This window comes from Antechinus flavipes, chromosome 2 (assembly GCF_016432865.1).
Source record: "Antechinus flavipes isolate AdamAnt ecotype Samford, QLD, Australia chromosome 2, AdamAnt_v2, whole genome shotgun sequence".
Taxonomy (NCBI): Eukaryota; Metazoa; Chordata; class Mammalia; order Dasyuromorphia; family Dasyuridae; genus Antechinus; species Antechinus flavipes.
In genome coordinates, this window is record NC_067399.1 from 122,419,414 (window position 1) to 122,443,695 (window position 24,282).

Genomic DNA, 24,282 nt, shown 5'->3' on the forward strand with positions numbered 1-24,282 from the left:
GAGGTATAAAGAAACTTCAAAATAAATTTGGCAAGATATAGTGCAGGAATTGACACACTTTAGTTTTGGTAGCTGTAGTCCTTTGGGAATGAAACCTAGGCAAATTACACTGGATTTTTCCCAACTTGGCCTTCCTGATTAGGTTTAGTACTACCTTGTTTAGTATAGTAGTACCCCAAATTAGGTATGATTTCTTCTTTTCACTTTAACCATTATGTTTTTTATCATATTTTGAATGGAATGGGAATCTGTGCCCTCCACCTAGGAAACATACATAGTGACATTTTTTAGGAAGCTCAAAATTGAAGAAACTGAATGGTGAAACATCTTACTGCAGGAGAAAGATTTGATATTTCTCTTAGGTGGATTTAAAATAAGATTTTTTTCCCTAGAAATAAAATGTATCAGCTGCCCAGCTGGTGTTTGTTTTTGGCTTTCTTCCTTTTTAGCTCTGAGAAAATTTCATAAAACAAACCCTAGCATCTCACACTGATTGCAGTAGAGAAAGCAACTGAATTCAAGAGCATATCATATACCATTAGTAAACATCAATCAGGAAGGCCAAGGCTAGTCTCACTGCCTCACAGCCTCACAGCAGATGTGCTATGCTAAAACCTCACCCAATGATGGCTTCCTTTGTGCTTTGAGGAAGAGGGCTGCCTAATACCTTAGACAGAATAGGATCCTAGGAAAGACACTCATCAGAGTATAGTCACATAGCTAACCAGTCTGAGCTTCTAGATCTTCAAGTTTAGACTTACAATAAAAATGATAATCAACCCATTCCATTTATTTAGATCAAGTATAAGAATAGTCAAGGAGCTATAGGAGAGCCAGGACTATTCAACCAGAAACCTATAAGGTTCCTTTTTTTTCGGAGGCAATTGGGGTTAAATGACTTGCCCAGGGTCACATAGCTAGGAAATACTAATTGTCTGAGACTAGGCTGGTGCTCTATCCATTGAGCCACCTATCTGCCCTATTCAACCAGAAATCATACTAATTTACAATGTTCCAGGGAACACTGAACAAGTTGTTACTCAAATGACTAGGCATAATTCCCATTAATGCATTATATGTCCAATGTGTATTTTTTGGCTTGTAAATGCACTGGTGTACGTGAATTTTTCTTTTCTTTATTATTTTTACTATTGTTAATGTTTTATTGATTAAGTCTTCTCTAAGATAAGTCATCACAGCTTAGCTTCTAATACTTGTCATTTCAGAGATCAAGAAAGGTATTAGCATGAACTAGTTGGATTGGATAACCCATAAGTACCATTCAGCTTTAAGTGAACGATCCTCTAAACCCTGGCTTCTTGGAGGTCTGTGTGAGATGTTTTACTGATAGTGCATCTATTAATTGGAGTGTTACTAAAATGTATCTCCAAATGAAGAACCTCATTCCTACAAATAGTCAAGTATCCAAATGAGGAATCCATGAAGTCAGACACTTTCCCTTAGAAGAGCACCATGTGAGTCTTAAAATTTTATGATTCCAGAATCATTTAATTTCAGTATTTTCCCAAACATTTGGGAAGAAGGCTTCAAACTTGTTGCACTGTATTATGATAGAAAATCAAATTAGACTAATTGGATGACAAATCAAATAAATAGAAGGTTGGTATCTTACCCATGTCCATATTCATCAATAGAATTTGCTACTTTTGATTCATTCATGCAGCCCTAATATGTATATCTTCCTTTACTTCATAACTCACTGACAGGATTTTTCACTACCTGTAGCAGTTTGGAGATTTCTGTATATAGTCACTCTTGAAGATAACTTCTCAAAAGATCAAAAGAGACACTCCCAACAAAAGTCTCTCTGGAGACCCCACTATTTATATTTCTCCATCCAGGAAAGTATTCTTTTTGTGAAACCTTACCAAAGATCTTTTGGGAAATCCAACTATATTGCATTTTCTTATTTCATTTGTCCATATTTACATCTCAGGAAGTCTATTCAGTACTGAGAAGCAATGTGGATACACATAGAAACAATACAAACATTGTTCGGTCATTTCAGTCATGTCTGATTCTATGACCCCATTTGGAGTTTTTTTGGGAAAGATACTGGAGTTGTTTGCCATTTCCTTCTCCAGTTCATTTTATAGATGAGGAAATTGAGGCAAAAAAGGTTAAGTGGCATGTCCAGAGTCACATAGCTAGTAAGTGTTTGAGGCCAGATTTGAACTCGGAAAGTTGAGTGTTCCTGATTCCACTCCATTCATTAGCAGATAGAGAGAAGCAATGCGGAAAGTATGTTTATTGAGTCACCACTTTTTCTACATGAATTGTGGAATTTCATTTCCATAGCTAACTTGCCCAACCAGTCACATAGCTAATCAGTAACTGAAACAAAACTATAACTGAATTGAATTGAATTCGGGCTATATTTTAAAACATGATGGGAGAACAGCTCCAGCATTTGTGGTGGTGACTAGCACCTCTATAATTTGGACTTTATTGATCCTTTAGAAGTGACATGGAGTCTAAGCTCATACCAATGAGCCAAATATTGAATGGGGATGATCTATACCACTCCAAATGTACCATGAAAAGTCCAGAGCTCAAGGTAGAAAGAGGTCATAGGAAAATTACAACCCTAAGGTCTTCTTAAAGTGTTTATCTATTATATTTCAAATGTTTCTTATGCAAGAAATGAGTGGTAGGAGGTGGTTGGCATCAGACTTAGTAATAGCTTTAGCCATGCTACAGCTTGGAACTCCTAAGTTCAAGCAATTCACCAGCTTCAGACTTCCTACCAGTAAAAGCTCTATACAAGCTCTACAGAGGTATAACTATGCCTGTACAGACCACAACTCTTAATACTCTATCTCCACTGACATTCAAGGTTGTGAAAAACAAACAAACAAAAAAATGAGAGTCCTTTAATTAGCAGAAAGTATTGATAGTTTACCTTGCATTTTTTTGGAATCAACCACTCCAATATCTTTACCCAAAAAACCCCATGTATAGTCACAAAGAGTTGGATACAACAATAGTATGAGATAGAATAGATATTATTATTATCCCTATTTGATATATAATGCCCCCTTCTTTCCCTTCCATGAAAATTAAGTCACTTAATCACAATCAGATAGCTAATTAGTTGCAAGACTGAGACTACGGTAAAAATCAAGGCTTTTTGCTTCTGCTCGGTTAATACTAGACAGTACTTGTGGCAAACTATTTTGTCTTTTACAACTTTATTAATAAAATGAATAAAATGAAATAAGGTAGAAAGGGATAGCAGAACGCATGGGGAGTTTTGTTATTTAAAAGAATTCTGTCTTCTCTACTTAGCATTTAAGAGACAAGGAAAAGCTTTTCCCCTTTGTGGCCTAAACTTTCCTCACCTATAAAATGAAAAGTTTAGACCATATGCTCTCTAACCTTCTTTCCAACTTCTAGATACCGTGATCTTACATTTCCATGAGAGTAAGAGCCACAGGTTAGTCAGCAGAGCAAGTAACATCGGCGAGTGAGGTCTCAGGTATACTGACACACCTTCAACAGTCACCATCCCATCACATGAGGTAATGGATGGGAGAGCTCTTTTTAAAAAGTAGCTATCAAGACCATATTTATAGTTATTACCACCATTTGAACATATATCTTAAACCTACAATTGATTTTAAATTGTGTTTTGACGCATTGTAAGAGTATGACCCTACCATGAGCTCATAAGCATCCTAAGTATGCAATGCCTGGGAAAAGGAAAAGACTTGTATTCTAATCCTGTTTCTACTACTAACATTCTTTTGTTAAGCAAGTTGCTTTTCTCTTCTTTGTGCCTGTTTTAGAGTGTTTGGGAACTGGTTGGGGTAGGAAATGAGGGGAGATAGTTTCAAAAGAAATAGACTTACCACTCAACCCTGAAATCAAGAAAAAGGTTGTACAATACTCGTCGAGGATGACAGCCAAAAGCAAAAGAAGGGCAATGAGGGAAGGCTATTAGGACTGCTATTTACACACCTAAAATAGGACATGGATATATAGGAAAGAGCTTTGAGCATGGTGGTCTTCAGTATACAATAGGAGGGAGGAGTCCATGATGATCCTTCAAAAGGCTGCCTTTTTGTCTTGGAGCATCATTAAACCAAGTTGTTATCAACCTAGATAGAATTCTTAGATTCACAGGCATTCCTTGCTTGGGAGGTATAGGTGAAGTTTGGGGATTTTGTTGGGTAGGGGATGGGATCTTGAATGGTTTTTCTCTGTTTTAGTTATCTTGATTAGGGATGTACTAATTAATGAATGCACATGGGAGATGAAAGTTTCTAAATGAGAGAGGAAAGGAAGGGAGAGAAAGATGGAGGGAAAGAGGTAGGGGGAGAGAGTAAGGAGAAAGAAAAAAAAAAGAAAAGGGGGGAGGAGGAGATTCATGGTGGTGGAGATAGTGGTCTTGGTCTTGGAGGCTCAAAGTCTTTCTGACTATCACACAGGATTTTTAGTTTCTTTATCCAATGAAATTATATGTGTGTATTTATGTATACAATGTACTTTGCCAAACTTAAAGTTCTATCTAACAAAAAGGGAATTTAATACCCAATCTACTTAGGAACTAATAGATGGGAAAGTGCTTTGGTAAGTAAAAAATTCTTTAGAAATGGAAGTTTGTTATTGCTTGGATCTCTAATGGGTCCAATTCTCTCAAAGTCTTTTGAGTGGCTTAAGATAGTAAAGTTTGGTGGTAGTGATATTGATAGTGGTGTTTACTTCAATCAACAAACATTTATTAAGCACCTATGATCCAAAGCTCAGGAAGAAAATACAAGAGTGAGACAGATCCTATCCATAATAAGCTTATATATCATGTAATTTTCCCATTATAATCACATGTACTTTTCTGATGTTGATGAGGTTAGGCACAAGCCCTCAAGATTGGGTCAGAATTGAATCACAAATGTCTAGGTTTGTTCATCTTTAAGGTGGGGCAGTACTAGTTGTGGGAGAATAGAAATGGAATAATCAAGCTAGCAGTTATATGGGAAGAGACGTGTATAGTCCAAGGAACACTAACTAGGAGTCTTAAAGCCAGAGACAAATTTTCTTTAAATCTGAAATGTAATTCCTGGAGAAAGCAGGGTAGGGAAAGCAAAGAGTATAAGTATTTAGAGTACTTCTTTAGTACCTATACTGTTCCATCTGCTGCCAACATAATATCAAGCACTTTTATAAATATTATCTCATTTAATTCAAATACTCTACAAAGTAGGTGCTATTATCTCCATTTTTACAGTTGAAAAACCTGAGCCAAAAAGACATTAAATGACTTAACCATTCACACGGCTAACAGACTAGATCTGAATTCAGATCTTCCTGACTCCACATCCAGTGTTTTTTCCTGCTGTGCCACCACCTTACCTTAGTCCTAGATAAAAGGAAAAGTACCCTGGGAGGCAGAAGTGCCTTCAACCACATCCTACCTCTGTCATTTACAAGCCATGTATAGTTTTAGAACTGAAAGTCACTTTGAAGAGTACTCTATAATGTCTTCATTTTACAAATGAAAAAATATGATCTTAGGGTGAAAATAACTTGCCTTAAGTTCTACAAATACTAGGTAGAAGAGCAAAGATTCAAACCCAATTCTTGAGGGTACTTTGAAATATAGAGACTTTTGTGAAAGTAACCAACTAGCTCATGAATTTAAGCCCCCTTATTTCAGACATTTTAATTAAACAAGGGAAGATATCAGACATAATTTAAGTAAGGGATAAGGGGGGAAAACAGTTCAGGGCATCTGGATTTCAATCCCCTATGCTTGATGTGACCATCTTGAGACTACAGCAACAGCAGCACAAAATAGACCAATGATGGTCCTCTGAGGAGCTCCTCTTGGGACTTGACACTTGACACAACCAGGTTATACCAAATTCCTCTCATTTCCCTTGCATTCTCTATGAAATGCCTATGTTCCATTAATGCAGGTGAGAGACAAAAGTGTCACAGGCAGGGTGGGGTTCACTGAGGAATGTCTGATTGATTTCTCGTCTCAGCAGGAAGATAAACAGGGATTGACTAGTAAGGTCCAGTGGAGTACAACATTTCACACGTAATTTCTAGCATGAACCTGATTTCAGATACAGAATGTTAGAGAAGAGAGGTAGGATAGGGGATACCAGGAAGTAGGAGACAAACTGTCACAAATAAGGCTTATATAGATCTCAAATTCTACCACCCCCTAAAAAAAAGAACAAGTTTGGGAGGATTGTTCATAGGAGAATGGATCATTTAATCTCTCCATTTTAGGGATGAGAAAAACTGAGTTTTTAGAGAGGGAGAATGACTTGCTAATAAAGAGCCAAGCTGGAATTCAAAATTAAATCTTCTGATTTCAAATCCAGTTTTTTTTCCACTGCTTTTAGTGACCATGGATCTTACTGGATTTTCTCTAAGTCTCAGTTTCTTCGTTTGTAAAAAGAAGGTTGGATAAGATGATTTTCAAGGGACTTTTCAACTCTGATACACTGCATGTTATTCAGGTGTGATTCTAGCAATGTTGTCACAGACATATGACTTGATTTTAAGCTTTTAAGAGACTGTGGGTGGCGGTCAGAGTGACACAGCTGCTTCTGAACTTAGGCCAATGATTTTTGTGCCAGCTGTGCCTGAAACTTGCAATGAGACATTAAATATATGTCTTAAACTCCTTTCTTGCTCCTCAGTTCCCTTATTTATAAAATAAGTTGAGAGGAATAGTTAGTAAAATTGATGTTGTTTTTCAAATGGAAAATGCTGTAGTATTTAAGTAAGAGAATTATTCTGGCAACTTCCAATAACCCTTAATCCTTCAGCACCTCCCCAATAAAAAGGTTGAAAATGTCATCCTTAAGCAGCTGAAATTTATAAAGTGGACATCACATCCGACTTTGCCAAGAACATTTAAATTGACTATTAAATGTGTATAATAATAATAATGTACATTTACTTATTGCTTTAAAGTTAGCCAAGTCCTTTATAAACATTATCTCATTTGAATCATATAACAAGCCTCCAAGAGAGGTATTGAAAATATCAGACCTATTTTACAGATGAGCATACTGAGGCTTGGCAAGCTTAAGTCAACGGTAGAATTAGGATTCAAATCCTGTTGCCTTAAAAGTCCAATGTACTTTCCATGACATTATGATGTCTCACACATGGATCAAATAACTCATGTTTCATTAGGGATTTCAGACAAATTTGGTGTTCTCTCCTCAAAATTTAGCATCGAGTAACATTTGCCCACAATCATTCCTTTGTGGGCAATGGGATGACGTACATCTACTGCCAACATAGTATTCTGCACAAAGCAAACACTTTATAAGTGTTCACTGAATGAATGATCAGGATGTATTCCACCTAATGTCTAACTCCATTCCTTTTCTTGTCCCAGCAGGTCCCCCTATGGCAGCTGCAGTGGTTTCACATTTTCATGACTGTCCAGATTCCCACAGTCAGTTCTGCTTTCATGGGACCTGCAGGTTTTTGGTGGAAGAGGAGAAACCAGCGTGTAAGTAAGTATCTCCTGGTCTGTGGATTTCTGAATTCCCAGATGTAGGTGTGGTTCTATTGACCAGCATGAAATAGTAGACCTGATAGGTCATTTCCCACAAAAGGAGGTTACGAAGGTCTGTAACAGCTGGTAGTGGAGAAGAAAGAGCAATCATTGAAGCACTCTACTGAAAACATGAGGAAATGGGTTGCTTTCTTCAAAGTGCTTACTGTCTAATTGGGGAAATAATACATGTATGTGTAAAGATAGCATGTCTTTCCCTCTCCTATCTCTTTTCTTTTTCCCCTTTCTTTCTCCCCTCCCTTCTTTCTTTCTCTCTTATGTCTATTCTCTCCTCTTCCTTTCTTCTTTTTTCTCCCTATTCCCCCCCCCACTTTTGCTTCCTTTCTTCCTTCTGTTCTTCTCCTTTCTCCCTCCTTTCTATCTTCTGTCCTTTCTGTCCTTTCTGTCTCTCCTTTTACCTTTCTCTTTACCTCGCCTTCTTCCTTCTATCCCTCTTCTTCTCTCTTTTCTTTTTTCCCCTTTCTTTCTCCCCTCCCTTCTTTCTTTCTCTCTTATGTCTATTCTCTCCTCTTCCTTTCTTCTTTTTTCTCCCTATTTCCCCCCCCACACTTTTGCTTCCTTTCTTCCTTCTGTTCTTCTTCTTTCTCCCTCCTTTCTATCTTCTGTCCTTTCTGTCCCTTTCTGTCTCTCCTTTTACCTTTCTCTTTACCTCGCCTTCTTCCTTCTATCCCTCTTCTTCTCTCTTTCTTTTTTCCCCTTTTTCTCTCCCTGTCCTTCCCTGCAATTTTGTAGTCCAGTGGTGTCAAGTTCATATAGAAAAGGGGCCAATAACTCAAGGAAAAAGATTCCTTTGAATCATATAGTGACTTAACTTTAAGCTGTAATACTGTTTTGTTGGTTTCTTATTAATTTTGTCAAATATTTCCCACATATTTTATTCTAATTCAGGCTGCACTATGGGTTGCATTTATATTACAACCCCTCATGTCTTTTTTGAGGGGAGGGGCTACTAAGGCATTTGGGATAAGTGACTAGCTCAGGATCCCACAGCTAGGAAATAGTAAGTGTCTGAAGTCCAATTTGAGCTTATTTCCTCCTGATTTCAGGGCCAGTGCGCTATCTACTGTGCTATGTAGCTGACCCTTCCCATGTCTTATTAAATTAAAACTGGTTAATTGTTGTTGTTTTGGGGGTTTTGTTTTTAATACATCACCTTGTATTTCATATTCTATTTGCATTGGATCATAGACTCAAGCCAGAAGGGAACACAAAAAAGATGTAGTCTACTGCCTTCACCTTACAAATTAGGATTTGCTCAGGGTCACTCAGGGAGCAAGGAACAAAGATGGGAAGTGAATGTTGATTATCTGATCAGAATCAGCCGGACCTCTCTGTAATCACAGTGCCATACTGCTTCCAAATGTCAACTAGTCCATATTCAAATTGTCTCAACTTCAGGGGGCCTGTTAAGTTGAGACTCATGCTCACCTCCATGCTCCTAGGCACTTGAGAAGAATGTTACAATGAATATCAACATCATCCTTAATTCAACAAGATTTATTAAGTTGGTGTTGGAGATCCCAAGATAATTTGTATAGATAATTAAATAGAATATAACCCCAAAGCCTTGAAAAAGTAGCCTGATTGGAAAGGAGTTGTAGACAGGGACACTAGTCTTGAGTCTTCCTAGGCAAGTAATTTCCTCTTTCAGATAAACTATGAAGTCTTGTTCAGACCTCAGTTTCTGTAATTTGGAAGCTAGTCTGGTAGGCTAAGAATTAAATGACAATTTCAGTTTTGTATTGCTATTTGAATTGAGGCTTTCTCCTTTACAGAGCTTTTGATAAAGTACAACATAGCCCAACTACCTCCTTCTCTCTTAGAAATTATGCAAGACTTAGTCAATATTTGCAAAGCACTGTGATATCCTCAGAAGAAAGATTCTGCATAATTTTTAAAAATAGCATTCTTATTACTTATCATCAATATTGGCATTACTAAAATACCAATTAAGTCACTCATTAACTGATGCCCTAGGAGCTGGACAGGATTGTGTTCACTAGATCTATGATGAATGGTGATAAATAGACATCCACACTGTGACCAGGAAGGAAATTTTTTGTCTTTCATTCTCAAATTTGAGAGAGCTTTCACTGTATGACTATGAGAAAGACAAGAGAGACAGTCTTTATTTCCTTGGACTACAGAAGAGATTTAGTTGGCAAGAAAGGATAGCTTTGGCCTAAAAGGGGAATGGGAAACTTTCTGAGTAGTTAGCAATAGATAATATGCTGAAAACAATACTGATTATAGACCATAATCAGGCTTTATAACAGCCAGACTTGGCTGGTGGTGGAGTCCAGCCTGTATTTGGGGAACAAGATAGGAGGTCATATGAATATTTGTATATCTGAGCGACAGAACATTGAAACAGCTAATTGTAGTCATAGGGAGTAATTCTTCTAGGATTGTGGTCCTAGAAATGTAAGCTTTATGAAAACAATATTATTCAGAACCAAATTTCCCATAGGTACAGTGCTGTAACTGGGAATTAAGTTTCAGGAGAAAGCCAAAATGGCTTTTGACACCAGAAAATACAAGAGGGAAGGGAGGAGTTAAAATTGATTTGGGAATATACAGATACTTTTCAACAAAGATACCCAATGATAATATTTACTGTGGATAATTTAAATCTAAGATTAGTCCTCTGTCTCTCCTTACCTCCACTCTTATATCTCCCTCCTAATTTCTATATGTATTAGAAACTTAAATTTGAAAAATATCTATTTTAGGACAGTATCAATGTAAATAAATTTGTGGGAAACAAGAAAAGAAATGGTCATACTTTAGAACTTTTGTCTTGAAAGCAATGATGATATCAATGAGTGGGAAATGAGAATGGAATATTTCTATGCTAAGAATATACCCAAGTTCCTTAGTTTTATTTGTACCCCCAAACTACCCATATAAAATCTACCTTTGGGGATAAAAACAAACAAAAAAAGATAACTAAAATTTTAGGCATGTTGATCTCAGCTATCAGTAATGTAGTATGAAATTTCATACTTATTCAAAATATTTCCAGATATTTGAGCATCCCAGAATCTACTTCACACTAAAAAGTACGAGACCAACTTGCCAAAAAGCCAAGAAAAATACTCCCACTAAGTTACCTCATTTCATTTCTGTGAATCTTGGAAAAGTTTTTCTAAGTGGGTAAGATTTTTTTTTTTTTGGGGGGAGGGGTTGTTTTATTTTTTAATTGAGTGGAAATCTCTTTCCTGAGTATATTTAAGTCAAGGTCAGATCACTTTGAGAAATATCAAGAAAGGGACCTTCCTGAGGCTTTTTGAATGATTAAGTCAAATAAATGATTGTGGGAGCCCAAAAATGGGAACAAAGAAACAGATACCTATTCATTTTACTTATAGCAAACATTTGTTAAGCAACTACTAGTGTATGGTCTATGCTAGAGTTTCAGGATAAAAAGATAAAATCAGGCAGTCTCTACCTCAATGAGCTTTCAGTCTAGTTGAGGGAAACAAGTAAGGTAATTCAAGATGATCCCAACTATTAAAATTAGAATAAAATCCACATCTCCCAATCCTGTTTTTCCTCTAAATGTTATTATTTATGTTGAGGAACTTAGAAGCCAGTATCCAGGAGAATGTTTCTCTCCCCCCCCCCCTTTTTTTTTTTTTCTTCTTTCTGGCTGACCCTGAACTGTCACCCTCCTAGGTCCCATGAGTCTTGACCATCTTGTTCCTCTCTCAAGATGTACTTTACCACCAAGGCTGCCTTCAGTGATGCATCTTCTTGTCTGCGGACCTACCCTCAGGCTGTTAACACTTATACTCAATAATAAATTCAGGGCTAGCTTTCCTCAGTTCCTCTTACCTTTCCACTGTGCACCGTCTTATTAACAAACTCTTCTTTCTCCTAGAAGGAGGATGCCTTCTTATGCCTTCCATCTTTGGATGGAACCTACTCACTGGAATTTTATGTTTTTACTGAACACAGCATGTAGCATCATCACTGTCTGACACACAGGCCTACCAGGCATAAATGGAGAATTACTTTTTACTTCATACTCCTTTTAGATCCTCTTTCTCAGCAGATACTTCTCTAAAGTTCATTTTTTCCTGTCTATTTCTTTGTAGCTGTCACCTATAGTACTAAAGGTCATTCTCCTTTCATTTCCACCAAGTCCTCACGTAAATAAGTCTTTTCCACCTCAACTCCTGCCCACTTCAAACATCCTGACTTTATTGCTACTCAATCATTACTGCCAGTCTAATTCAACCAAACATAAGAATGATCATTTCTTTCTCCACCTCTTTTTGTTGCTAACCATCCCAATACCTTGAGTACTGACTCTTGCAAGTGCCAGAATTCCTAATTAAGGCTCTGGAAAAGCACCATAGTCCTTCTGTCCCCCAGGGTCACAAAATGCTCCTCTGTTTCCCTCACTCCTCCCATCCAAGCAGTTGCCTGTTATCTAATTTTACCCCACAATGTTTTCCCACATTTTTTTCTCTTCACTCAATTCATATGGCCAACAATCTAATCCAAAACTTTATCACCTCTGGTCTGAACTATTGCAGTAGGCTCCTAATTGGTCTCCTTGCTTCTAATCTCTCTCTTTTCCAAGCCATGGTCTGCACATCTGCTGAAATCATCTTAAAGCACAAATCTGAAAAATCCTTAGTGACTCTTTACCAGCTCTGTGATAAAGAAAACACAAACTTCTCAACCAGGCATTTAAAGTCCTCCAGAATCTGACTCCAACCTCTTGGGATTATGGCAAATGAATTCAGACTTTGTATAACAGTTGGAGGGAATCTCCAAAGTCCCTTTCAGTTATTAACTTATTTTTGCTTATTTATGTTCATGCTAGAAAATATAAACTTTTCTGAGGATAGAATGGTTTTTTTGTTAATTTTTTTTCCTTTATATCTCAGCACTTTACATTGTGCTTTGCCCATATTCAGTGCTCAGTAAACATCAGCTATTTGGGATTAAGAATAACATTATAGGAGAGACTAAAATTATTAAGGAGAAATAACAGAATTCAGAATTTAGATTGTATAATCTAAAGCCATGAACCTCAAAGGAGAAGTTGTCAGTCCTGTTGGGAGAACAAAGGTGTGGATGTGGTAATAAGGAACAGAGATTATTGCCTATGTTTTGGGAGTGGGGAGAGCTTGAGAGAAGGAGCTGACTTTTGAAAGTTGCAAAGGATAACTGGAATTCTATATACTTCATTTGCCTTTCTGTGAACTCTGGTGGGATTTAGCTATATCCTAGATTTATATAGACACAGGAGTCTGTCACATTATAAGAATTATTAAAATAAGGATAATAGCTTATTCTAGTTCCATATAGGATTTTAAGATTATAAAATATACATAGCAGCTCTTTAAAGTAGTAGAAATACTATTTTTATACACACACACACACACACACACCCCTATTTTACAATGAAAACGGATGTCACATGACTTTCCTAGGACCAGCACTTGATTCAGATCTTCTGATTCCAAGACCAGTATTATTTTACAATATAATGAACAGTTGGTGACTCAGTTGTAGGAACTTAGGTAGTAACCATTGAAAATCTTTTTACTCCTTTGATACTCTGGATCCTCCTTCAAATCATACCCTCTACTTATACATGTCTCTTCCCTCCCCCAAAAAGCTCTATCCTGAACCCTCTTCCAAGTTGCCTCTATACTACATTGGGTGATCTCATCAGTGCCATGTATTCAATTACCATCTCTACGCCAATGATTTTCAAATCTACCTATCCTGCCCCAATCTCTCTGCTGATCTCTAGTCTTGAATTTCCAATTGCTTTCAGTCATCACAAACTGGATGTTGAGTAGATTTATTAAATTTAATATGTCCTAAGCCAAACTCATTTTTTCCTCTAAACCCTTCCAGCTTCCTAACTTTCCCTTAGTATAGAAAGAAATATCTTTCTAGTCTCTTAGGTTTGAAACTCAGGAATCGCCTTGAAGCCCTCACTATCTTCTCTCTCCACATGTAGTGGGTGGGTGGATGGGTGGGTGGGTGCCTTCTTCCCCAGCCATATCCAATTTATTGCCAAGGCCTGTCAGTCTCACCTTGGCAACAAATCTTCTACATGCCCTTTTCCCTCCTCCTCCAGCATTGCCTCCATGATGAAGTTCTCATTACCTCACTCCAGTATTATTGCAGGAGGGTTTGCTTGCTTCAAGTCTCTCCCTCCCCCAATCCATCCTCCATTCAATCATCAAAGTGACCTTTCTAGAGTGTAGATCTGACTTTCACTGACTCAGTCTAGTCTGGTGATTCCCTATTGCCTCCAGGATCAAATACAAAGATCCTCCTTTTGGTATTCAAAGCCTTTGATAACAGATCCCCCTCTTAACTTTCCAGTCTTACTATACCTTACTCCCCACCACATACTCTTATGTCCAGTAACCTGGTTTGTGGCTATTTGCCAAACAACACCCCACATCTCTGTGCTCTGGATATATTCTTTTGGCCTAGAATGAATGCTCTCCCTCTTTTACATGTATTGACCTTCGTGGCTTCTAGGTCAAAACTAATATCCCAGCTTCTACAGGAAGCCTTTCTCAGTAAGTTTTTATTCTAGCCTTTCTTCTTGTTAATTATGACCTCTTTATCCTATATATGCTTGTTTTTACATAATTGTCCATTTGTTGTTTCCCCCATTGGATTTTGAAGTCTTTGAAGGCAAGGACTGTCTCTTGCCTTTTTCTGTCCCCAGCATTTAGCACAGTTACCTGGCATGTAGTAAGAGCTTAATAAATATTTATTGATGGTTTGCTACATCAGTATCACATTCAAGATCCCTTCCAGCACTGACATCCAATGAGTCAGTCTTCGCATTTCAGCATTCTAGAGAGTAGGATAAGAGCAGAAATTTCCTAAACAAGATTTAGTTCTGATGGAAAACCTACCCACAATTTGAGTTCTAAGATTCCTGTGATAGAGCTTTCTCTCTAGCCCAACAATAGTCACTTTGTTGATTGGGAATTGGGCTACTGGGTCTTTGGTTCTGGTTCCCCCATAGGGCTCTGCACATTGAGAAGATTTAGAAAGCTGAGAAGCTCCAACTGGGTTTTCTGACCAAACACCCAATTGTACAGCCGGTGTTGGCAGTTTGTCTGAAAGCCTGGAGGGGTTCTGCTTACTTCATAGACATTTTAATTCTTCTTTTTTAAAAATGGAAATACACCCAGCCACAATATTTGCCCCTGGTAAAACACCAAAGCATCCTTGTGGTCTTTCAATTTAATCATCTTCTGCTGGGGGAAAAGAAAAGGAAGAAGGTGGAGACAGGGGGAGGGGAGGACCTGGGGGAAAGCATACACCTGGATGGAATGCTTGAATGCTTCCCCTTTCATCCAGTTACACTAGGCTCTTTATGTGGATCAGTTAATTCTCATTAACCTTCCCTTGATGGAAATCAGGTGAGTCTCATTTTTACAAATGAGTAAACAAAACTGCCTAAGAAACTAAGATTTTGTTCCACCTTGCTGTAGGCCTATGATGAAATGGAAGGAACATTCAATTTTGGGTCCAGAGAATCTGAGCTTATATTCTGGTATTTGCTATTTAATTAAGTCCATTTTAATTCATCTAATACTTAACAAGTAACTATCACCACTCCAATTCTCTCTATCCTTCTGGGAATCATACTGTATGCTAGGAATCATAAAGAGTTCTGAAACAAATGGCCCTTGCTCTAAAGGAGCTTATATTCCATCTTTGAGTTAGACTGGAAGGTCTTTAAACTTTCAATATTAATTCTAATGATCCTTGGAGTCCAGGACTTCTGCAAATAACCCAGGCTTTGACCTCAGGAAGTTTTGCTTCTTGGGAGAATTTACTCCTTCTGCCTTCCATTCTCAAAAACTTATTTAACTTATTTTGTTACATAATGTAGAGGCATGTTGTTATTTAGTAGTTTCCAATTCTTGGAAACACTGTGTGGGATTTACTAAGAAAAGATGATGGAGTGTTTTGCCATTTCCCTTTCCAGTTCATTTTACAGATGAAGAAACTGAGACTAATCAGAGTTAAGTGACTTGGAAAGAGTCACACAGCTAATAGTGTCTAAAATTGGATTTTAACTCAGTAATATGTCTTCCTGATTCCAAGCCCAGTACTCTATTATACCTAACTGGTTTATGTATCACCTAATTGATTAATAAATGCTTATTCTCATTCCTCCACCCAGCTGCCAAACTCATCTTCCAGATCTGAATATGTCATACTCTCCCACTACCTCTTCCCCTCTCTGGTCTCAGTGATTGATTCATTGTTCATAAAAGATGATCAAAGTATATCTTGAGATCTGAAGTGTTTTCTAAATTTTGAAATTTAGATCCAAATAAACACAAGTTGTTTTGTCTATTCATGAACCAATTCCCATTTTAACACGGACTATGATGTTAAAGGTTTGAATCTTACCAGTTTCCTTAGGCGTCTACATGTTCCATACCCCTCTGGACTTCCTGCAATCATCTCTTTCCATAGGAAAATTGGTTCCTCAAATATATAAATGACCCAAGGGCCTTCGTGGGATACTCAGAAATCTTGTTTTTCTAAGCTGGAGGTTGAATCAGAATTCTTCCTTGCTTAAAGGCTTCATTCATGACACCTCAGCGTCTCACCTATTTCCTTAAAAGTTTTAAAATTTAAAATAAGAAAGTAAGGGAGTTATCTTTATGTATAGAAGTAGTGACTAACAAGTAACAGTCATTTTATTGCCATAAATAAGGAAAATAAAAAGTTAAATGATGTTTTTATTCTGAGTTAAAAAAAAAAAAGAACATTGAGTGAAAAGCATGAATGTATCTAATAGAATAGTTGGCATATCATAAATATGGTTGATTGTGTTCACTTCTTAGCCAAGTTATGATTTCTCACAATTTTGAAGGAAAAATCTCCTAATGTAATTGCTACATACAGAATTGTATATGTAAATATATGTTGTGCCTGTGTTTTTATATATTTGTGTATCTTGAAGGACTTCTGGACAGAAATAAAAACTGTCTGGATGAAAATGTCCAGGATGAGAGTTTTTCTTTGGGTGTAGTATCTACATCAGAAAGTGCATAAGACCAGAGTGGCTTCCTTCTGACAAGGAAGATTTCCTCTACAAAAGAGGGAGAAACCCAGCTGAAATCCAGGGGTTTCCTCACAGTCATTTTTTTATATCTGGCACTTGACACAAAGTTAATTTTGATACTGTTAGAGGAGGTGGATTAGACTTTCATACCCATGAAACTGCTGCTTCTTCTGCCACTTAAATTATCACTGCGTAGGCATTTTTAAATCTAGGGTTAAATACTAAATCGAATATTAAGTATTAAATTGAATTTTGATATTGAATATTAAAATTGAGAGTGGACCTTAAAGATTAACTGACCTCCCATATTTTACAAGGGAAAAAACTGAAGTTCAGAAATTCAAGGATCATAAATTTGAAAGGGAGATGGTCCCTAAAGGTCATCTAGTCTAATCCCTACTTTTTTACAGGGGAGAAAACTGAAGCTCAGTGAGAGTGACTGTCCCAGAACCTCCCAGGTAGCAAATAACAAAGCTGAGATCCATATTTGATGCTCCAAATCCAAATCTTCCAATCTTTTTACTGTACCATACTTCCAAGGCTGTGGTCATACAGCATAGTATCATCAGTTTTTAAATTTGGAAGTTTAGAGGTCATTGAGTACAGAAGTCCTCATTTGAAGAAGAGAAAACTGAGGCCCCAAGATTTGAAGGTTACAAAATCACACAAATAAGTACTTTAGGTATGTGTCTTCCAGAGTGACTCCAGTGTTTCTTGAATATGATTTCTTGAAACCATCATGATTAGAATTAAATAAATGTTTTAAGAGAAAATAAAATTAATTCCCCTCTATAACTCTGGATTTGATTTAAGTTAGCACAATTATTTTATCTCTTCTCATAATTTCTTTATTGAAAAGAAAAAATACCTGGCTCTCATGGAATGTACTTTCATCCTCAGCATCTTAGTCTTTTCTTTATTTGTAAAGCTTGACCAAGGAGCTCCTTTGGAAGCCCTTTTTACCCTAGAATCATAAAATTCATTGTTATTAATTCAATTATTATTCTGTGAAGTAGATATATAGAAATTATGATAGGCCTTTGCATACATTTAGAAATAAGATCTCTGCCCTAGGTCATGTAACAGTCACTAGCAGAACTGAGGTCACTTATGAGCCTGGACTTATTTCATAAATTTGCAGGATTTAAATTGTGGAAAAGCCCTGAAAAATCACCTAATCCACCACCATCCCCACCAGCCTTTTCCCTCCTTAATGTATTGCTTAAAAAGCTGAAATGCCTAGACTCAATAGGATATAAAAATTCGTCCCAAGATTAGGTCCTCTGACCTCTCCATCCAGTGCTCTTTTTCTTCTTTTCTTCTTCCCTTTTAAATCTTAATGCCTTCATCTCATTGCCACCCCAAGGTATCCTTGTAGAACATCTCTGACTTTCCTTTTCTCCACAGATGCCATTCTGGGTATGTTGGGGCACGATGTGAACACGCAGATCTCCTTGCAGTGGTGGCAGCCAATCAGAAGAAACAGACCATCACTGCCCTGGTGGTGGTTTCCATAGTAGCCTTGGTTGTCCTTATTGGGATCTGTGTACTTATACAGTAAGTATTGACTTTGTTCATCTAGACAAGTGTTTCTCAAACTGTGATCTAGAGAATCAGGGGGGAGTGTCCGTCTCTAAAACTTTTTCAGAGTGTCTACAAATTCAAAATTAGTTTTTATTTCTGATATGCTAAATATCTATAAATATATCTCACATAAAAACTCTGTAGACAGATCCTCAATAATTTTTAATAGTATGGAGGGATATTAAGAACAAGTTTAAGAACCACTGATCTAAGTTTTGTGAACTTTTAAAAAAATAGTTCCATTTCAGCATGATATAGTATATAATCATAGGTTTTAGATTTAGGAGGGAATTTATAAATCACCTAGTGCAATTCATTTATTTTACAAGTGGCAAAACTGAGGCTTGAAAACATTAATTGATTTGCCCACGGTCATATAATTGATAAATAGCAGAGTTGGAAGGCCTCTCCTTCTTAGTCAATACAATCCATCCTGAGATTGTTACTCCTGAAAATATTTTAGATATTATATTAATTTTTTTTCAGGTCATTGAAGCATATGTTTTTCAAGCTAGAAGGGATACTGGGGGTCATGTTATTCCATCTCTTCAGTTTAAAAATTAAAAAACTGAGACCTCTAAAGTTTAGTACCATGCCTAATGTCACAGCACTGAGGCAATAGTAGAATAAGAAAAGTTCTTCTAACTCTAAAACCAAGACTTTTTCCACTATAAAAGGCTGCCTCACTTTAAGTGAACAACCCAGAGACAGATAGGGGAATATAAGAGCAAGAAAAGGCTGAAATTACCAAAGATCTCAGGAGTAAGATAATTCCATTAAAAATCTTGAGAAAATGTAAATAGGAATAGGAAAAGTCATCTCCAGATCATCCAAATGAGTCCAAACATCTTTGAATATTGTATGACAAAGGAAAATGAATCAATACCTGAATATTCAGAGAGCCCTGTAGATTCCCAAAAGAGTATAGAACTATACTACAGAATGTTTCTGAAAGATTCAAGAATGAAATAAGAATCATGACAGCATAATTTATGACCTTCACAATAGAAATGATTAATAGTATCTCATCAGAGAGAACAACTGATTAGAAATGCATGCATACACACAGAAATGAAGGACAATCTGGAAGAAGCGAAAACAAACAAACAAAAAAAAAACAGTAGCATTGAAAGAAAATATGACCATTATTTAAGAAAAAATATGTATGTAGAGATAATTTAAAGAAAACCAGTCTCCCAGAACATGACAGATTGCAAAAGCTGAACACCAAAATGTAAGAATAATATATGAAAAACTACCCAGAATATCTAAACACAGAAAACAAAATACCTATTAAAAGAATCCTGTGTTCTTTTAACACAGTTAAAGACAGGTGTCATTAAATGTAACAGTTCAGTTCTTCAAGTTTCTTATACTTGGAGAAAGACTTTCAAATGTAAAAGAAAGAAAATTTGAATAATATAAGATTATTCTATGCCTATTAGAAACTATAGAAGATAATGAAATGATGTATTCCAAAGAGCAAAGATACTCAAAAAATAATCAACCCAAGGTGATCAATGAAAAAAAGGTGGACATTCAGTAAAAAGGAGATATTTAAAGTATTTCTACAAAGAAAGCAAGACATGAACAAATAATTTGCTTTTCAGATATCCAAGACAATGGATAATGGTGATCAGAAAAAGTAATATAAAGACATCATCAATAGCTCTCTCAAGAATTTTAGAATTGATTGCATGATGTGAGACACTAGCACAGGATCATCCAGCATGATGTAGTACCCTTATCAGAAAAGGCACTGTGCCCTAGGGGCAAAGGAAAATTGAAGTCGCTCAAGAGAAATGAAAGATGTGCAAATTTTGAGAATCCACCCCAATTGTTCACATCAACTATATGTGCCTGACCTGTGGTAGAGTATTTTGAGCTTGTTAGTCTGATCAGCTGTAGTCAGACACATAGTAACTTAACTCTACATAGTAATACTATTTTGGTTCTTTTCAAAAACTGAACAACCAAACCACCAAAAAAAGTAAACAAATGTGGCACAAATAACTCAATAAATTACCTTCAGGGGAAAACACTTTAAAAAGAGAAAGATATTTATAGAGTTAAAAAACCACAACATAACTATGAATCCCAGACTATCATGCTACAGATAGCCAAATGGAAAGCAGGGACTAGAATCTCCAAAGGACACTTCATAAAGGACACAGAATTTGAGCTGAGCTTTGAAATATAGATAGAAGGCATGGGTTGATAGAAAATAGACTATGTACCCTATATTGGGATCATGAAACTGATCTTTGCTCCCTGCCATGGACATTTTTTTGTTCCATAGGAATATTCTCTATAAATTACAGAAACCTTCTCAGTCAGCTTTCAACATAATCTGATGTTCCTTTAAAACAAAATAGACTAATATAACAGTTTATCTTAGTTCTTATTTTTAGCCATAGTTAGTTTTAATACTCCATTTAGTTTTCCTACTTAGTAGAATTCAGCTTCTCTCTTCCCCTCATCTGCTCCTATAAATCCTGCTCACACATCATCAGTAGAGACAGATGTAGCGTAATGGAAAGAGCACAGTATTGGAAAGTAGATAAGGGATTGAGGTCTTGACTCTATTCTAATCTCACTGAGACTTTGGAGGATTGATTCTGTTTCCTTCTCTGGGACTCAGTTTTCTGATCTGTAAAATGAAAGGGTTGGACTAGATAATCTGACACTGAAATTCCCTTTCCAACATTAATCAGGCTATGCTATGAGCAATCCAAGGAACTGGATTTGAATCCTGATTCTCCAACTAAGAATCAATGTGATTTTGAAAAAGTCACTTATTTTCCTTCTCTGGATCACAGCTGTTAAATGAGAAGGCTTGACTGGATCAGGGGGGTTCTTAACCTGAGATCCATAAATTCAATTTAAAAAATACATTTTGATAACTATTTCGGTATAATATACGTCCTTTGTAATCCTTTGTGTTTTATTTTGTGTATTTACAATCATTCTTAGAAGGGAGTTTATGAGTTTTGCCATATCATGAAAGGGGAATCTATGATGTGGTAAAGATTAAGAATCTTGGTTTGAGTGAATTCAAAGCTCTCTTTTACTTCTGGATTCTGTAACAGTTGACTAATTTCTTCAAGTCCAGGGCTTTGTACATTGGGACTTCACATACTTATAAGTACCCTTTTCCAGCTGATCCCAGGGAAACAATTTATTCATTAATATTTTATTCAAATAATAAGCCAGTTTAAATTTACAGAAACAGTAGACTGACCCTATATCTATCATTTGTAACTCTGACCTTGCAATACTCTGATGATGACACATGTCCACAAATATATCAATCTTTCAGTGACCTGATAGTTTGGGTCATCAGGATTTCTTAGTGGTCCAGAATTCAAAACTATGACTCATTTCCTTGATCTACCTCCCACCCCCACTAAGCTTTTCCCATTAGTTATCCAAATGCCTTTCTTAACTCTAAAGAAGTGTACAATATTCATTCACTTCCTAAAATCTTCAAGAGATATGACATGGATGATAATGGACAAAAAATTTTAAAAAAAGAAAAAAGAAAGGAATGAAAATGGGGCAGCTAGATGGTGCAATGGATAGAGCACCAGCCCTGGGGTCAGGAGAACCTGAGTTCAAATCTCTTCTCAGACACGTAACACTTCCTAGCTGTGTGACCCTGGGCAAGTCACTTAACCCCAATTGCCTTAGCAAAAAAAAAAGGGGGGGGGAAGAAAGGAATGATATTGGAATATATTGGAATAGTTTCTCAGTCTCATCCTTAACAACTGTTTCTTTTTTTTTTTCTTTTTTGAAATTTTTGTTGAGGCAATTGGGGGTTAAGTGACTGCCCAGGGTCATACAGCTAGGAAGTGTTAAGTGTCTGAGGTCATATTTGAACTCAGATTCTCCTAACTTTAGGGCTCGTGCTCTATCCACCGTACCACCTATCTGCCCACCTTAGCAACTATTTCTTAATAGTAGTGCTCTATTTAAACAGATAGTGCTCTATTTAAACAGACTCTTTCAACTTCATCCAGAGACCTTTCAGAATGTTTATCTATGAAGACAATTCTCTTATCTGGGAGACAGCTGGGTATGCTATCCTCTGGGAAAAATAAGAGGATGCTTCTATAAAAACATTATAGAAATGAGAAAGTGATGCTGATACTTCCATAACTTGACACAAGTATATTTACAACTGGAGGGAATAGAAATTTCACTAAATCTTAGGTTATGAGAAACTTGAGGGATCATTCTAATCTACTATGTTTATAATTCAAAGTGCCTTCTTCACTATCTCTGATAGGAATCATTTTGTTTCTGCTTGAAGAGGTGAATTCTCTACCTCCATGGGTAACCCTTTTCCTTATTGACTTGTAATCTGCCTCTATTTCCTCTCCCCTTTGCTCATTGTCCCCCAAATACTACAGACATATTAAGATTCTCATAATGCCCATGTGCTCTCAACCCTAGTCAGAAGGGAGACAAAGTCCAGGCATTCCCTTTCTGGGACAGGCTTGAACATAGCTTTTGGCTGCTGTTAATAACTTAAGTCAGTGTTCAAATTCTCTTCTTGCCTCTTTTATATTCCAGCTGCTGTCGAATAAGGAGGCCTTGTGAATGGTGTCGGGGCTTTGTATGTCAACATGAGAAGCCCAGTGACCTCTTGAAGGGAGGAACAACCTGTTGCCGCTCAGAGACAGGTGAGCACAAATGTCCTGAGGCTGTATTCTGTTTGGAGATCCCAACTGGCAAAGAAAATATCCAGCTTCTTTCTTGGAAGGGAAATAAAAATGAGGCAGTGGAAGGAAGGTTGATTTCTAATTTTTTTTTAACCAGTTTGATTCTGATTTGTGTATGTATTACATAGATGAGGTTGAAAGTATTTGGCAGCTTTTATGAACCTGTCTCAATCCACAAACATTAAGTACCTACTGAGTGCAGAACACTCAGTGTGGTTGCTGGGGAGACACAGTGTTTAGATGAGACAATGTCCCTCCCTACCCTGGAGGAACTTAAGAATGTAATAAGAAGTTAAGACACCAACACAAATAATTAAATCACAATATTATGTAAGTGCATTAAAGAGATGCACACAAAATTCTCTGTGAAGTTTGGAGGGAGGGGTTATTATTCAGTAGGGGATCAGAGTGGCCTTAAGTTGGATTCTGAAGGATGGGTAGGATTTTGATAGCTTAAAAGAAAGAGAAAGGTTCTTCCAGCATAAGTAAAAGCCTAAGTACATGAGGTCTGCTTTGGCTGGAGTAAAGAGTGCATGGAGGAGGGGGATAATAATTGCAGGGAGCCCAGAAATGTGGGAAAGGAATGTGACCTTCACTCAATGGACCAATAAGCAGTTATGATTTTAAAATGTCTCTGAAGGACTGGAGAAACCGACAAGAAAAGTTAAATACATGGGGATTTAGATTCTAGATCTTTAATTTTCGGCAGCTAGGTGGCTCAGTTTACAGAGTGCTAGATCTGGAGTCACAAAGATTCATTTTCCTGAGTTCAAATCTGGCCTCAAACACTTCCTAACTAGTGACTCTGGGCAGGTCACTTAACCCTGTTTGCCTCATTAGTAAAATAAGATCAGGGAAATGGCAAGCCATTTCAGTATTTTTGGAACAAAATCCCAAATAGGTCACAAAGAATCAGACATGGTTAAAATGCATGAACAATAGTCTCATCAGTATTAAAGTACTGACCCCAACCATTTTAAAATTTGAAATTCCATTTATCAGAAAAAATAAACTCTCAAAATCCCCCTCAACATCAAGTTTTGAAAGTGAAGTTTTGATGAGATATCTGTTGATTAATTCAATTGCAAGCATATAATTTTAAATTGCTTTTGAAATTTTAAAATCATATAGAATAATAGAAGGGAGATCCATCTAGAGATAGATCTGAGATTCAGTATTTTCCAAAACTTGGCAACTCCTTTTCTCTCTGTTATTTACAAATCCTGCCAATTGTGATTCTAATAAACTGAACTGAATGAATGTCAGGATAAGTTTTAAACTACAGTTTTAAGTTCATTGGATATAGGGTAAGCATTTTC

At 36.8% G+C, this 24,282-nt stretch overlaps 1 protein-coding gene across 1 annotated transcript in view; it reads left to right on the forward strand.

Annotated features, from left to right (window-relative positions):
* Window positions 1–24,282, forward strand: part of TGFA (transforming growth factor alpha) — a 122,425-nt gene that overhangs the window by 87,114 nt on the left and 11,029 nt on the right. The window contains exons 4-6 of the mRNA XM_051973565.1: window positions 7,391–7,508; window positions 18,063–18,212; window positions 22,815–22,924. Coding sequence (XP_051829525.1) covers window positions 7,391–7,508; window positions 18,063–18,212; window positions 22,815–22,924 — 378 coding nt within the window. The remainder of the gene's footprint in view (window positions 1–7,390; window positions 7,509–18,062; window positions 18,213–22,814; window positions 22,925–24,282) is intronic.